General features: G+C 46.5%; 1 protein-coding gene and 2 long non-coding RNA genes across 6 annotated transcripts in view; 1 reads left to right on the top strand and 2 right to left on the bottom strand.

Moving 5' to 3' along the window:
• Window positions 1-844: 844 nt before the first annotated feature.
• Window positions 845-1,545, bottom strand: LOC117727156. Of its 2 annotated transcripts, none has more exons than XR_004609021.1 (3): window positions 1,494-1,545; window positions 1,175-1,247; window positions 845-1,043 (listed from the first exon to the last, which is right to left on the bottom strand). It is a non-coding gene; the product is annotated as an uncharacterized LOC117727156 (long non-coding RNA). The 2 variants fall into 2 exon arrangements; XR_004609020.1 differs by having other exon boundaries at window positions 1,462-1,521.
• A 203-nt stretch (window positions 1,546-1,748) lies between these two features.
• Window positions 1,749-3,756, bottom strand: LOC117727155. Of its 3 annotated transcripts, none has more exons than XR_004609017.1 (3): window positions 2,550-3,756; window positions 2,079-2,151; window positions 1,749-1,947 (listed from the first exon to the last, which is right to left on the bottom strand). It is a non-coding gene; the product is annotated as an uncharacterized LOC117727155 (long non-coding RNA). The 3 variants fall into 3 exon arrangements; XR_004609019.1 differs by lacking the exon at window positions 2,550-3,756 and adding an exon at window positions 2,398-2,454; XR_004609018.1 differs by lacking the exon at window positions 2,550-3,756 and adding an exon at window positions 2,366-2,425.
• An 8,620-nt stretch (window positions 3,757-12,376) lies between these two features.
• Window positions 12,377-16,616, top strand: part of myh6 (myosin, heavy chain 6, cardiac muscle, alpha) — a 7,027-nt gene continuing 2,787 nt past the window's right edge. Inside the window, exon 1 of the mRNA XM_034527174.1 lies at window positions 12,377-16,616. This exon is cut by the window's right edge and continues 1,584 nt beyond it. Within this exon, the coding sequence (XP_034383065.1) occupies window positions 12,377-16,616 (4,240 nt within the window).

Here is a 16,616-nt window from a genome sequence, read left to right as displayed (position 1 = left end):
CACCTGAGACACCGGTGGGACTCACCTGAGAACACTTGAGACACCTGTGGGACTCACCTGAGAACACCTGAGACACATGTGGGTGTAACCTGACACACCTTTGGGACTCACCTGAGAACACCTGAGACACCTGTGGGACTCACCTGAGAACACCTGAGACACCTGTGGGACTCACCTGAGACACCTGTGGGACTCACCTGAGAACACCTGAGACACCTGTGGGACTCACCTGAGAACACCTGAGACACCTGTGGGACTCACCTGAGACACCTGTGGGACTCACCTGAGAACACCTGCGGTGTTGAAGGACTTCCTGGGCTGCATGCTGACTCGTGACACGCAGCAGCGCTCAGGCGCCGCCGAGCTGCTGGAGCACCTGTTCCTGCTGCAGGCCGGGCCACCGCGCTGCCTGGTACCACTGGTGGAGCAGCACCGCAAACGGATGTCCCTCTGCTGAACACCTCTGGGACTCGCCTGACAACACCTGAGACACCTGTGGGACTCACCTGTGACACCTGTGGGACACACCTGAGAGACACACCTGTGGGACTCACCTGAGAGACACACCTGTAGGACTCACCTGAGAACACCTGAGACACATGTAGGAGTCACCTGACACACCTGTGGGACTTACCTGAGAACACTTGAGACACCTGTGGGACTCACCTGAGACACATGTGGGACTCACCTGAGAACACCTGAGGGACTTACCTGAGAACACCTGAGACACATGTGGGTGTAACCTGACACACCTTTGGGACTTACCTGAGAACACTTGAGACACCTGTGGGACTCACCTGAGAACACCTGAGACACCTGTGGGACTCACCTGAGAACACTTGAGACACCTGTGGGACTCACCTGAGAACACCTGAGACACCTGTGGGACTCACCTGAGAACACCTGAGACACATGTGGGTGTAACCTGACACACCTTTGGGACTTACCTGAGAACACTTGAGACACCTGTGGGACTCACCTGAGAACACCTGAGACACCTGTGGGACTCACCTGAGAACACCTGAGACACCTGTGGGACTCACCTGAGAACACTTGAGACACCTGTGGGACTCACCTGAGACACCTGTGGGACTTACCTGAGAACACTTGAGACACCTGTGGGACTCACCTGAGACACCTGTGGGACTTACCTGAGAACACCTGAGGGACTTACCTGAGAACACCTGAGACACATGTGGGTGTAACCTGACACACCTTTGGGACTTACCTGAGAACACTTGAGACACCTGTAGGACTCACCTGAGAACACCTGAGAACACCTGAGACACCGGTGGGACTCACCTGAGAACACTTGAGACACCTGTGGGACTCACCTGAGAACACCTGAGACACATGTGGGTGTAACCTGACACACCTTTGGGACTCACCTGAGAACACCTGAGACACCTGTGGGACTCACCTGAGAACACCTGAGACACCTGTGGGACTCACCTGAGACACCTGTGGGACTCACCTGAGAACACCTGAGACACCTGTGGGACTCACCTGAGAACACCTGAGACACCTGTGGGACTTACCTGAGAACACTTGAGACACCTGTGGGACTCACCTGAGACACATGTGGGACTCACCTGAGAACACCTGAGGGACTTACCTGAGAACACCTGAGACACATGTGGGTGTAACCTGACACACCTTTGGGACTTACCTGAGAACACTTGAGACACCTGTGGGACTCACCTGAGAACACCTGAGACACCTGTGGGACTCACCTGAGAACACTTGAGACACCTGTGGGACTCACCTGAGAACACCTGAGACACCTGTGGGACTCACCTGAGAACACCTGAGACACATGTGGGTGTAACCTGACACACCTTTGGGACTTACCTGAGAACACTTGAGACACCTGTGGGACTCACCTGAGAACACCTGAGACACCTGTGGGACTCACCTGAGAACACCTGAGACACCTGTGGGACTCACCTGAGAACACTTGAGACACCTGTGGGACTCACCTGAGACACCTGTGGGACTTACCTGAGAACACTTGAGACACCTGTGGGACTCACCTGAGACACCTGTGGGACTTACCTGAGAACACCTGAGGGACTTACCTGAGAACACCTGAGACACATGTGGGTGTAACCTGACACACCTTTGGGACTTACCTGAGAACACTTGAGACACCTGTAGGACTCACCTGAGAACACCTGAGAACACCTGAGACACCGGTGGGACTCACCTGAGAACACTTGAGACACCTGTGGGACTCACCTGAGAACACCTGAGACACATGTGGGTGTAACCTGACACACCTTTGGGACTCACCTGAGAACACCTGAGACACCTGTGGGACTCACCTGAGAACACCTGAGACACCTGTGGGACTCACCTGAGACACCTGTGGGACTCACCTGAGAACACCTGAGACACCTGTGGGACTCACCTGAGAACACCTGAGACACCTGTGGGACTCACCTGAGACACCTGTGGGACTCACCTGAGAACACCTGTGGGACTCACCTGAGAACACCTGAGACACCTGAGAACACCTGTGGGACTCACCTGAGAACACCTGAGAACACCTGTGGGACTCACCTGAGAACACCTGAGACACCTGTGGGACTCACCTGAGAACACCTGTGGGACTCACCTGAGAACACCTGAGACTCATTAGTTGAATAAACTAATTATGTTTTCGGTCCCCATATCCAAAGACGGGACCTTTACTGTAAAGCAGAGCTCACCTGGATTGTCTCATTGATCTTTTCACACACCTTGTTTACCTGAAAGTAAATAACGACAGTATTTCCTGATCTTTGACCCTCTACGACAGCGGTCTCAAACTCAATTTACCTGGAGGCCGCTGGAGGTAGAGTCTGGGTGAGGCTGGGCCGCATCAAGTATTCAAAGAAAAAGTACAACTGATCCAATCTTCTCAATCTTTATTAATTATGAGCAAGACACTGAACCCCCAGTTGCTCCCGGAGCGCTTCACTGCAGCCCACCGTACCTTAAGAACTAAGGATGGGTACAATGCAGAGAAGAATGTACCCACAGGGATCAATAAAGGATATATTATTATTATTATTATTATTAGTGCGTTGCATGCTGGGAAATGGCAGAGGTTTTTCTGAGAGATCTTTCCATAACAAGTTGTGTGGAGAATGCTCTGAGGATGTCATAGCAGCACTGAAAAGCTCCCCCTGGCCTCTAGGTCCATTCAGCTGTGTGACGTCAACAAGCTCAGTCCATGAGCCATTTGGCATCCCAGCACAGGACCGCCCATTCTACGGAGGTTTGACCGGTGTAACGGTTCAACAGGCGACCCTGTTAACTGCCGACTTTTCTCGTATAGCGGTCCTCATGAATGCCGCTTGGTTTAATTTTGTAATGAAGTGTCAACCCCTCTCATATACATAATGATATATACTATACAAATTAAACAATGCGGCATTCACGAGTGAGCTACGTGTTCTCTTCCTATCTTCAACAGCGGTCTAACTACGACAACAACGGACGAGTTGGTTCAAAGCCCTCGGAGGGGAGGTTGGAATTTGTGATATTGGGCTATACAAAATAAACTGTCCGGAAATCGTGTGTGTGAGAAAAACGCGTTTGAGACCTCTGCTCTACGACTATCAACATTTCTATAAATATTGTTGTCCTGAAACTGATAATCTTCCCAGAATGCTCCTGTGATGACAGTTTTACATAGAATGTTACTTTGCACACGTTTTTTTTAAATAGACGTTAATAAAACTGATATTTGTTCTGTTATTTCTCTTTATAGTTTTCTCTTTAATAAATGACCTTTGACCTTCATGTATACATATATGTATGTATACATCTCTCTCTCTCTGTATATGTGTATATATATATATATGTATATATATATATGTATGTGTGTGTGTGTGTGTGTATATATATATATATATATATATATATATATATATATATATATATATATATATATATTTAAAATCTAATAGAACATGTGTATATATTAAGATGCCCCTATGAACCTTGTTAGGGTTAAAGTGAGCCTGTTTTTATCCTCCTCCTCATTGTGTTTCTTCACCTCAACCCTTGGAACAAGGACAACTCAATCCTGAGTCCATTCCTTCACTTTGCTCAATACGGCTGCTTGAGGAGTTCTCATGTGAGTCCTGATGTTCTCATGTTCTCATGTGTGTCCTGGTGTTCTCATGTTCTCATGTGAGTCCTGATGTTCTCATGTTCTCATGTGTGTCCTGGTGTTCTCATGTTCTCATGTGAGTCCTGATGTTCTCATGTTCTCATGTGTGTCCTGGTGTTCTCATGTTCTCATGTGTGTCCTGGTGTTCTCATGTTCTCATGTGTGTCCTGGTGTTCTCATGTGTGTCCTGGTGTTCTCATGTTCTTATGTGTGTCCTGGTGTTCTCATGTTCTCATGTGTGTCCTGGTGTTCTCATGTTCTCATGTGTGTCCTGGTGTTCTCATGTTCTCATGTGTGTCCTGGTGTTCTCATGTTCTCATGTGTGTCCTGGTGTTCACATGTTCTCATGTGTGTCCTGGTGTTCTCATGTGTGTCCTGATGTTCTCATGTTCTCATGTGTGTCCTGGTGTTCTCATGTTCTCATGTGTGTCCTGGTGTTCTCATGTGTGTCCTGGTGTTCTCATGTTCTCATGTGTGTCCTGGTGTTCACATGTTCTCATGTGTGTCCTGGTGTTCTCACGTGTGTCCTGGTGTTCTCATGTTCTCATGTGTGTCCTGGTGTTCTCATGTTCTCATGTGTGTCCTGGTGTTCACATGTTCTCATGTGTGTCCTGGTGTTCTCATGTTCTCATGTGTGTCCTGATGTTCTCATGTTCTCATGTGTGTCCTGATGTTCTCATGTTCTCATGTGTGTCCTGGTGTTCACATGTTCTCATGTGTGTCCTGGTGTTCTCATGTGTGTCCTGGTGTTCACATGTTCTCATGTGTGTCCTGGTGTTCACATGTTCTCATGTGTGTCCTGGTGTTCTCATGTTCTCATGTGAGTCCTGGTGTTCTCATGTTCTCATGTGTGTCCTGGTGTTCACATGTTCTCATGTGTGTCCTGGTGTTCTCATGTTCTCATGTGTGTCCTGGTGTTCTCATGTTCTCATGTGTGTCCTGGTGTTCTCATGTTCTCATGTGCGTCCTGGTGTTCTCATGTTCTCATGTGTGTCCTGGTGTTCTCATGTTCTCATGTGCATCCTGGTGTTCTCATGTTCTCATGTGTGTCCTGGTGTTCTCATGTGTGTCCTGGTGTTCTCATGTTCTCATGTGTGTCCTGGTGTTCTCATGTTCTCATGTGTGTCCTGGTGTTCTCATGTTCTCATGTGTGTCCTGGTGTTCTCATGTTCTCATGTGTGTCCTGGTGTTCTCATGTGTGTTCTGGTGTTCTCATGTGTGTTCTCATGTTCTCATGTATGTCCTGGTGTTCTCATGTGTGTCCTGGTGTTCTCATGTTCTCATGTGAGTCCTGGTGTTCTCATGTTCTCATGTGTGTCCTGGTGTTCTCATGTGTTTCCTGGTGTTCACATGTTCTCATGTGTGTCCTGGTGTTCTCATGTGTGTCCTGGTGTTCTCATGTTCTCATGTGAGTCCTGGTGTTCTCATGTTCTCATGTGTGTCCTGGTGTTCTCATGTGCATCCTGGTGTTCTAATGTTCATATGTGTGTCCTGGTGTTCTCATGTTCTCATGTGTGTCCTCGTGTTCTCATGTGTGTCCTGGTGGTCTCATGTTCTCATGTGTGTCCTGGTGTTCTCATGTTCTCATGTGTGTTCTGGTGTTCTCATGTGTGTCCTGGTGTTCTCATGTGTGTCCTGGTGTTCTCATGTTCTCATGTGTGTCCTGGTGTTCTCATGTGTGTTCTCATGTTCTCATGTGTGTCCTGGTGTTCTCATGTTCTCATGTGTGTCCTGGTGTTCTCATGTGTGTTCTGGTGTTCTCATGTGTGTCCTGGTGTTCTCATGTTCTCATGTGTGTCCTGGTGTTCTCATGTGTGTCCTGGTGTTCTCATGTGTGTTCTCATGTTCTCATGTGTGTCCTGGTGTTCTCATGTTCTCATGTGTGTCCTGGTGTTCTCATGTGTGTCCTGGTGTTCTCATGTTCTCATGTGTGTCCTGGTGTTCTCATGTTTTCTGTGTATTTCATGTCTGTGACAGGTTTTGAGTCTCGGGCAGGCACCAAAGAGGGCAACACACACACAATCGTGAGGGCAGTAACAGTTTTTATTTATTTTGGTTACGCTTCTGGTAGCGAACGATCCAGGCAACCGCTACCCGCTCTCCCCCCTCTCCAGCTACTCCTGCTCTTATATGGAAGACAAACACACACACAATTGATCCCAGCTGAGGCTCATTTACACATCACACCGTTCCCTGAACCACACCCCCGCTCCACCCACTCTGCAGCTGAGCCTAACCACACCCCGCTGCCACAATGTCCCTTACTCCCGTATCTGTCCATGCTGGATCTGTCCCTGTTGATTTATGAAGCACAATATGTCATTAGCACGACAGCATCCAGCTAGCCAAACCTTCCTGGTGTACCGGTCTGTACAAAAGGTTCTAAACATTCCTGGTGTACCGGTCTCTAAAGAAGCTTCCAAACCTTCCTGGTGTACCGGTCTCTAAAGAAGCTTCCAAACATTCCTGGTGTACCGGTCTCTACAGAAGCTTCCAAACATTCCTGGTGTACCGGTCTCTAAAGAAGCTTCCAAACCTTCTTGGTGTACTGGTCTCTCCAGAAGCTTCCAAACCTTCTTGGTGTACCGGTCTCTACAGAAGCTTCTAAACCTTCCTGGTGTACCGGTCTCTACAGAAGCTTCCAAACCTTCCTGGTGTACCGGTCTCTACAGAAGCTTCTAAACCTTCCTGGTGTACCGGTCTCTAAAGAAGCTTCCAAACCTTCTTGGTGTACTGGTCTCTCCAGAAGCTTCCAAACCTTCCTGGTGTACCGGTCTCTATAGAAGGTTCTAAACCTTCCTGGTGTACCGGTCTCTACAGAAGGTTCTAAACATTCCTGGTGTACCGGTCTCTACAGAAGCTTCCAAACCTTCCTGGTGTACCGGTCTCTACAAAAGGTTCTAAACCTTCCTGGTGTACCGGTCTCTACAGAAGCTTCCAAACCTTCCTGGTGTACCGGTCTCTACAGAAGCTTCCAAACCTTCCTGGTGTACCGGTCTCTACAAAAGGTTCTAAACCTTCCTGGTGTACCGGTCTCTACAGAAGCTTCCAAACCTTCCTGGTGTACCGGTCTCTACAAAAGGTTCTAAACCTTCCTGGTGTACCGGTCTCTACAGAAGCTTCCAAACCTTCCTGGTGTACCGGTCTCTACAAAAGCTTCTAAACCTTCCTGGTGTACCGGTCTCTACAAAAGCTTCTAAACCTTCCTGGTGTACCGGTCTCTAAAGAAGCTTCCAAACCTTCCTGGTGTACCGGTTTCTAAAGAAGCTTCCAAACCTTCCTGGTGTACCGGTCTCTACAGAAGCTTCCAAACCTTCCTGGTGTACCGGTCTCTACAAAAGCTTCTAAACCTTCCTGGTGTACCGGTCTCTACAGAAGCTTCCAAACCTTCCTGGTGTACCGGTCTCTACAGAAGCTTCCAAACCTTCCTGGTGTACCGGTCTCTACAAAAGCTTCTAAACCTTCCTGGTGTACCGGTCTCTACAGAAGCTTCCAAACATTCCTGGTGTACCGGTCTCTACAAAAGCTTCCAAACATTCCTGGTGTACCGGTTATGTGCTAGACCACCTCACTCTAGCAGGGACCCTTACTACTGAACAGAAAAAAAAGAAAACAGATTAATATTCTGTATGTTAACTGGCTGTTGCTCGCCTGTTATATTGTTCTGATAACATTACTTTAAAATAAAAGCGTGCAATACACTAGTTTTTAATTAATTATTCACTTTTGCGCCATTAATCACAGAAAAACCATGTGATTAATTGATTAAATTTGTCTAATATATACACATATATATATACACACATATATATATATATATACATATATATATATACATCTATGTATGTGTGTGTATGTGTGTATATATATATATATATGTGTATATGTGTATACATCTATATATATAAATATGTGTATATATAAGAACGAGATGGTAAAAGAGTGGAACATTACAAACTGAGGATTGTGTTGTGAAGAATCTTCACAGATTAAAAGTGTCTCTGGTTTCTATTCGAGGACGATGAGTTCAGAGTTCAGAGATAAAGAGACTCGAACACTTAAGTCTTCATAAGGCACATGTTCTCATGTGAGCCTCTGTTCACCGTTAGGTTAAGTTAAGTTAGGTTAAGTTAGGTTAGCTTCTCATGTGAGCCTCTGTTCACCGTTAGGTTAGATTAGGTTAGGTTAAGTTAGGTTAGCTTCTCATGTGAGCCTCTGTTCACCGTTAGGTTAGATTAGGTTAGGTTTAGTTAGGTTAGCTTCTCATGTCAACCTCTGTTCACCGTTAGGTTAGGTTAGGTTAAGTTAAGTTAGGTTAGGTTCTCATGTGAGCCTCTGTTCATCGTTAGGTTAGGTTAGGTTAAGTTAGGTTAGGTTCTCATGTGAGCCTCTGTTCATCGTTAGGTTAGGTTAGGTTAAGTTAGGTTAGGTTCTCATGTGAGCCTCTGTTCACCGTTAGGTTAGATTAGGTTAGGTTAAGTTAGGCTATGTTCTCATGTGAGCCTCTGTTCACCGTTAGGTTAGATTAGGTTAGGTTAAGTTAGGTTATGTTCTCATGTGAGCCTCTGTTCACCGTTAGGTTAGATTAGGTTAGGTTAAGTTAGGTTATGTTCTCATGTGAGCCTCTGTTCACCGTTAGGTTAGAGTAGGTTAGGTTAAGTTAGGTTAGCTTCTCATGTGAGCCTCTGTTCACCGTTAGGTTAGAGTAGGTTAGGTTAAGTTAGGTTAGCTTCTCATTTGAACCTCTGTTCACCGTTAGGTTAGAGTAGGTTAGGTTAAGTTAGGTTAGCTTCTCATGTCAACTTCTGTTCACCGTTAGGTTAGATTAGGTTAGGTTAAGTTAGGTTAGCTTCTCATGTGAACCTCTGTTCACCGTTAGGTTAGATTAGGTTAGGTTTAGTTAGGTTAGCTTCTCATGTCAACCTCTGTTCACCGTTAGGTTAGGTTAAGTTAAGTTAGGTTAGGTTCTCATGTGAGCCTCTGTTCATCGTTAGGTTAGGTTAGGTTAAGTTAGGTTAGGTTCTCATGTGAGCCTCTGTTCACCGTTAGGTTAGATTAGGTTAGGTTAAGTTAGGTTATGTTCTCATGTGAGCCTCTGTTCACCGTTAGGTTAGATTAGGTTAGGTTAAGTTAGGTTATGTTCTCATGTGAGCCTCTGTTCACCGTTAGGTTAGAGTAGGTTAGGTTAAGTTAGGTTAGTTTCTCATGTGAGCCTCTGTTCACCGTTAGGTTAGAGTAGGTTAGGTTAAGTTAGGTTAGCTTCTCATGTGAGCCTCTGTTCACCGTTAGGTTAGATTAGGTTAGGTTTAGTTAGGTTAGCTTCTCATGTCAACCTCTGTTCACCGTTAGGTTAGATTAGGTTAGGTTTAGTTAGGTTAGCTTCTCATGTCAACCTCTGTTCACCGTTAGGTTAGGTTAGGTTAAGTTAGGTTAGGTTCTCATGTGAGCCTCTGTTCATCGTTAGGTTAGGTTAAGTTAAGTTAGGTTAGGTTCTCATGTGAGCCTCTGTTCACCGTTAGGTTAGGTTATGTTCTCATGTGAGTCTCTGTTCACCGTTAGGTTAGGTTAGGTTAGGTTAAGTTAAGTTAGGTTAGGTTCTCATGTGAGCCTCTGTTCATCGTTAGGTTAGGTTAAGTTAGGTTAGGTTCTCATGTAAGCCTCTGTTCACCGTTAGGTTAGGTTATGTTCTCATGTGAGTCTCTGTTCAGCGTTAGGTTAGATTAGGTTAGGTTAAGTTAGGTTAGCTTCTCATGTGAACCTCTGTTCACCGTTAGGTTAGATTAGGTTAGGTTAAGTTAGGTTAGCTTCTCATGTGAACCTCTGTTCACCGTTAGGTTAGATTAGGTTAGGTTAAGTTAGGTTAGGTTCTCATGTGAGCCTCTGTTCACCGTTAGGTTAGGTTAGGTTAGGTTAAGTTAGGTTCTCATGTGAGCCTCTGTTCATCGTTAAGTTAGGTTATGTTCTCATGTGAGTCTCTGTTCACCGTTAGGTTAGATTAGGTTAGGTTAAGTTAAGTTAGGTTAGGTTCTCATGTGAGCCTCTGTTCATCATTAGGTTAGGTTAAGTTAAGTTAGGTTAGGTTCTCATGTGAGCCTCTGTTCATCGTTAGGTTAGGTTAGGTTAAGTTAAGTTATGTTCTCATGTGAGCCTCTGTTCACCGTTAGGTTAGATTAGGTTAGGTTAAGTTAGGTTAGCTTCTCATGTGAGCCTCTGTTCACCGTTAGGTTAGGTTAGGTTAAGTTAGGTTAGGTTCTCATGTGAGCCTCTGTTCATCATTAGGTTAGGTTAAGTTAGGTTAGGTTCTCATGTGAGCCTCTGTTCACCGTTAGGTTAGGTTAGGTTAAGTTAAGTTAGGTTAGGTTCTCATGTGAGCCTCTGTTCATCATTAGGTTAGGTTAAGTTAAGTTAGGTTAGGTTCTCATGTGAGCCTCTGTTCATCGTTAGGTTAGGTTAGGTTAAGTTAAGTTATGTTCTCATGTGAGCCTCTGTTCACCGTTAGGTTAGATTAGGTTAGGTTAAGTTAGGTTAGCTTCTCATGTGAGCCTCTGTTCACCGTTAGGTTAGGTTAGGTTAGGTTAAGTTAAGTTAGGTTAGGTTCTCATGTGAGCCTCTGTTCACCGTTAGGTTAGGTTAAGTTAAGTTAGGTTAGGTTCTCATGTGAGCCTCTGTTCATCATTAGGTTAGGTTAAGTTAAGTTAGGTTAGGTTCTCATGTGAGCCTCTGTTCATCATTAGGTTAGGTTAAGTTAAGTTAGGTTAGGTTCTCATGTGAGCCTCTGTTCATCGTTAGGTTAGAGTAGGTTAGGTTAAGTTAGGTTAGCTTCTCATGTCAACTTCTGTTCACCGTTAGGTTAGATTAGGTTAGGTTAAGTTAGGTTAGCTTCTCATGTGAACCTCTGTTCACCGTTAGGTTAGATTAGGTTAGGTTAAGTTAAGTTAGGTTAGCTTCTCATGTGAGCCTCTGTTCACCGTTAGGTTAGATTAGGTTAGGTTAAGTTAGGTTAGCTTCTCATGTGAACCTCTGTTCACCGTTAGGTTAGATTAGGTTAGGTTAAGTTAGGTTAGCTTCTCATGTGAGCCTCTGTTCACCGTTAGGTTAGATTAGGTTAGGTTTAGTTAGGTTAGCTTCTCATGTCAACCTCTGTTCACCGTTAGGTTAGGTTAGGTTAGGTTAAGTTAAGTTAAGTTAAGTTAGGTTAGGTTCTCATGTGAGCCTCTGTTCACCGTTAGGTTAGGTTAAGTTAAGTTAGGTTAGGTTCTCATGTGAGCCTCTGTTCATCATTAGGTTAGGTTAAGTTAAGTTAGTTTAGGTTCTCATGTGAGCCTCTGTTCACCGTTAGGTTAGATTAGGTTAGGTTAAGTTAGGTTAGCTTCTCATGTGAGCCTCTGTTCACCGTTAGGTTAGGTTAAGTTAAGTTAGGTTAGGTTCTCATGTGAACCTCTGTTCATCATTAGGTTAGGTTAAGTTTTTTTTTTTAATTATTAGACCTTTATTCAATAGGTTAAGTTAAAACGTTTTTAAATTTAATCGGTTAGGGTTAGGGGGTTATTTAATTTAATTATAGGGGTTAAATTAAATTAAATTATTAATAAAATTTGTAACTGTGCGATACTAAAACAAATATTGGTCTGCTCAGGTTTATTAATTATTCAAGAGCGAGCAGGAGGATGTTGTAGTTAAAGTGACGAAGATTCTAAACTTCAGCACATTAACTTTTACAATAAAGTTCTTTGAATCTTTACTGTTCAAGAAACAGCTGGAAACATTTTGATTTTACATATATGTATATATGTATACATATATAAATATATGTATACATATATACACACATAGACGTGACCTAATAAATAACAATAGAAAGGGCCTCAAACTGCAGTAGATTCAAAATAACACTGTAGGATAAATGGATGAGCTGCAGGAGAAGCTGAGTCTAAATGCAGAGGTGTCAGGTGGCTCTATCAGCGGCAGATAAGAAGGGAATTGCTCCTTTTCCTAAAAAGGACCTTGACAGCCAAAGGTCCTGAAACTGCCCTCATGGGTTCCTCACATCTCTTTTTTTTTGCTGCAGTTATTTCCTAATTTGGTCCTCAGGGCGTCTTTATAAACGTCCGCCTGCTGCGAGGAGTCTGCAGTTGTGCTCCAGAGACACAAAGCTTTCTTCCTTCTTCGTGGATCGACCTCTCTTCTGACGGCCGCGACCCTCGCCGCTGCACCATGGGCGAAGCTCTGATGGCTGAGTTTGGGAAGGCGGCTCCTTTCCTGAGGAAGTCGGACAAGGAGCGGCTGGAAGCTCAGACCAGACTGTTTGATATCAAGACCGAGTGCTTCGTGGTCGACGATAAGGTGGAATACATGAAGGGACAGATCCAGAGCAAAGATGGGGGGATGGTGACGGTCAAGAAGGAGGATGGGACAACGGCAACCGTGAAGGAGCTGGACGTCCACCCACAGAATCCGCCGAAGTTTGATAAAATTGAAGACATGGCGATGTTCACGTTCCTCCATGAGCCCGCCGTGCTGTTTAACCTCAAAGAGCGCTACGCTGCCTGGATGATCTACACGTATTCTGGGCTCTTCTGCGTCACGGTCAACCCCTACAAGTGGCTTCCTGTCTACGATGCAGAGGTGGTGGCAGCTTACAGGGGGAAGAAGAGGACTGAGGCTCCCCCTCACATCTTCTCCATCTCTGATAATGCCTACCAGTACATGCTGACTGACAGGGAGAACCAGTCAGTCCTCATCACCGGAGAATCCGGAGCCGGGAAGACTGTGAACACCAAAAGAGTCATCCAGTACTTTGCCAGCATCGCTGCAGTTGGCAAAAGAGACCCTAGCAAGGGGACACTGGAGGACCAAATCATCCAGGCCAACCCGGCACTGGAGGCTTTCGGCAACGCCAAAACGCTGAGAAACGACAACTCGTCTCGTTTTGGAAAATTCATCCGCATTCACTTTGGTACGAGCGGGAAGCTGTCGTCTGCTGACATCGAGACGTACCTGCTGGAGAAGTCACGGTGCACCTTCCAGCTCAAGGCTGAGAGGAACTACCACATCTTCTACCAGATCCTGTCCAATCAGAAGCCAGAGCTGCTGGACATGCTGCTGATCACCAACAACCCGTACGACTACTCCTACATCTCCCAAGGAGAGGTAACAGTCGCCTCCATCAACGACTCGGAGGAGCTGCTGGCCACCGACAGCGCCTTCGATGTGCTCGGCTTCACTACAGAGGAGAAGATGGGCGTCTATAAACTCACCGGCGCCATCATGCACTACGGCAACATGAAGTTCAAACAGAAGCAGCGTGAGGAGCAGGCTGAGCCCGACGGGACGGAGGCGGCTGATAAAACGGCTTACCTTATGGGCCTGAACTCTGCCGACATCATTAAGGGGCTGTGTCATCCCAGAGTCAAGGTGGGAAATGAATACGTTACCAAAGGCCAAAGTGTGGACCAGGTCTACTACTCCCTCGGTGCTCTGGCTAAGTCAGTGTATGAAAAGATGTTCAACTGGATGGTGGTGAGGATCAACCACTCCCTGGAAACAAAACAGCCTCGTCAGTACTTCATAGGAGTGCTGGATATCGCTGGATTTGAGATCTTTGATTTCAACACTTTTGAGCAGCTGTGCATCAACTACACCAACGAGAAACTGCAACAGTTTTTCAACCATCACATGTTTGTTCTAGAACAAGAAGAGTACAAGAAAGAAGGCATTGATTGGGAGTTCATTGACTTTGGGATGGACTTACAAGCTTGTATTGACCTCATTGAGAAGCCGCTGGGCATCCTGTCAATTCTGGAGGAGGAATGCATGTTTCCCAAAGCCAGTGACCAGACCTTCAAGTCCAAGCTCTATGATAATCACCTGGGAAAGAACAAGATGTTTGAGAAGCCGAGGGCTGCAAAGGGGAAAGCAGAAGCTCATTTCGCCCTGGTTCACTATGCTGGCACGGTGGACTACAACATCGGCAACTGGTTGGTCAAGAATAAAGACCCCCTGAATGAAACTGTGGTCGGCCTTTACCAGAAATCCTCTCTGAAGCTGCTCAGTGTGCTGTTTTCCAGCTATTCGGGAACTGACGGCGTTGACAAAGCCAGTGGCAAAGGAGCCAAGAAGAAAGGTTCCTCGTTCCAGACTGTGTCGGCTCTTCACAGGGAAAACCTGAACAAGCTGATGAACAACCTGAAGACCACACATCCACACTTTGTCCGATGTCTGATTCCTAATGAGAAGAAAACTCCAGGGGTCATGGACAACTGCCTGGTGATGCACCAGCTCCGCTGTAACGGTGTCCTTGAAGGCATCAGGATCTGCAGGAAGGGTTTCCCCAACAGGGTGCTCTATGGCGACTTCAAACAACGGTACAGGATTCTGAATGCCTCCGCCATCCCCGAAGGTCAGTTCATTGACTGCAAGAAGAGCGCAGAGAAGTTGCTGGGATCACTGGACATCGACCACACTCAGTACCGGTTTGGTCACACAAAAGTCTTTTTTAAAGCCGGTCTGCTGGGGACACTGGAAGAGATGCGTGATGAACAACTCTCTCGAATCATCACCAGGATTCAGGCTAATGCTCGGGCAATCCTTATGAGGGCAGAGTTTGCTAGGCTAGTGGACCGCAGAGAGGCCCTGATGGTCATCCAGTGGAACCTTCGCTCTTTTCTGGGTGTAAAAAACTGGCCCTGGATGAAGCTCTTCTTCAAGATCAAACCACTGCTGAAGAGCGCCGAGTCTGAGAAGGAGATGGCCAACATGAAGGACGAGTTCAACAACATGAAAGAAGCTCTGGAGAAATCAGAAGCAAGGCGGAAGGAACTAGAGGAGAAAATAGTGACTCTTCTCCAAGAGAAGAACGATCTGACTCTGCATATTCATTCTGAACAGGATACGCTGACAGACGCTGAAGAACGCTGTGAGCAGCTCATCAAGAGCAAGATTCAACAGGAGGCCAAGCTGAAAGAGACGACGGAGAGACTGGAAGATGAGGAGGAGCTCAACGCAGATCTCACAGCGAAGAAACGGAAGCTTGAAGATGAATGCTCCGAGTTGAAGAAAGATATTGATGATCTGGAGTTGACTTTGGCAAAGGTGGAGAAAGAGAAACACGCCACCGAGAATAAGGTGAAAAACCTGACGGAGGAGATGGCTTCCCAGGACGAAAACATCATGAAGCTCACCAAAGAGAAGAAGGCCCTTCAGGAGGCTCACCAGCAGACACTGGATGACCTTCAGAGTGAAGAAGACAAAGTCAATAGCTTAACCAAAGCCAAAGTTAAGTTGGAGCAACAAGTGGACGACCTGGAGGGCTCGCTGGAGCAGGAGAAGAAGCTCAGGATGGACCTCGAGCGCTCAAAGAGGAAGTTCGAAGGAGACCTGAAACTGACTCAGGAGAGTTTGATGGACGTAGAAAACAACAAGCAGCAGCTGGAGGAAAAACTAAAAAAAAAAGATTTTGAGATCGTCCAAATAATTTCAAGACTAGAAGACGAGCAGGTTGCTTCTGTTCAGCTCCAGAAGAAGCTGAAAGAAAACCAGGCGAGAATCGAGGAGCTGGAAGAAGAGCTGGATGCTGAGCGTGCAGCTCGGGCCAAAGTAGAGAAGCAGCGCTCCGATCTTTCCCGCGAGCTGGAGGACATCAGCGAGCGGCTGGAGGAGGCGGGTGGAGCAACATCAGCACAGGTGGAGATGAACAAAAAAAGAGATGCTGAATTTCAGAAGCTGCGCAGAGAGCTGGAGGAGTCTACGCTCCAACACGAGGCCACTGCTGCCGCCCTGAGGAAGAAGCACGCCGACAGCGTTGCTGAACTGGGCGAACAGATTGACAACCTGCAGCGGGTGAAGCAGAAGCTGGAGAAGGAAAAAAGTGAGCTGAAGCTGGAGCTGGATGACTTGTCTTCTAACATGGAGAGTGTGGTGAAGGCCAAGTCCAACATTGAGAAGATGTGCCGTACGATGGAAGACAACATGAACGAGTACAAGAGCAAATATGAGGAATCTCAGCGCACCGTCAACGACCTGACTACCCAGAGGGCCAAGCTGCTCACGGAGAACGGGGAGTTTGGACGTCAGCTGGAGGAGAAGGAGTGTCTGATTTCACAGCTAACCAGAGGAAAGAACTCGTACAACCAGCAGGTAGAAGATCTACGCAGACAGCTGGAAGAAGAGGTCAAGGCAAAGAACGCCCTCGCCCACGCTGTGCAATCTGCTCGCCACGACTGTGATCTGCTCCGTGAGCAGTTTGAAGAGGAGCAGGAAGCCAAGGCGGAGCTGCAGAGGGCTCTGTCCAAGTCCAACACCGAGGTCTCAGCATGGAGGACCAAATACGAAACCGATGGAATCCAGCGAACAGAGGAACTGGAGGAAGCAAAGAAGAAGCTGGTTCAAAGACTGCAGGAAGCCGAGGAGGCCATCGAGGCAGTGAATGCAAAGTGTTCATCCCTCGAGAAGACCA

Source organism: Cyclopterus lumpus, chromosome 24 (assembly GCF_009769545.1).
Source record: "Cyclopterus lumpus isolate fCycLum1 chromosome 24, fCycLum1.pri, whole genome shotgun sequence".
NCBI lineage: Eukaryota > Metazoa > Chordata > Actinopteri > Perciformes > Cyclopteridae > Cyclopterus > Cyclopterus lumpus.
The sequence above is the reverse complement of the archived record's forward strand: the minus strand, read 5'-3'. Positions and strand labels throughout refer to the sequence as shown.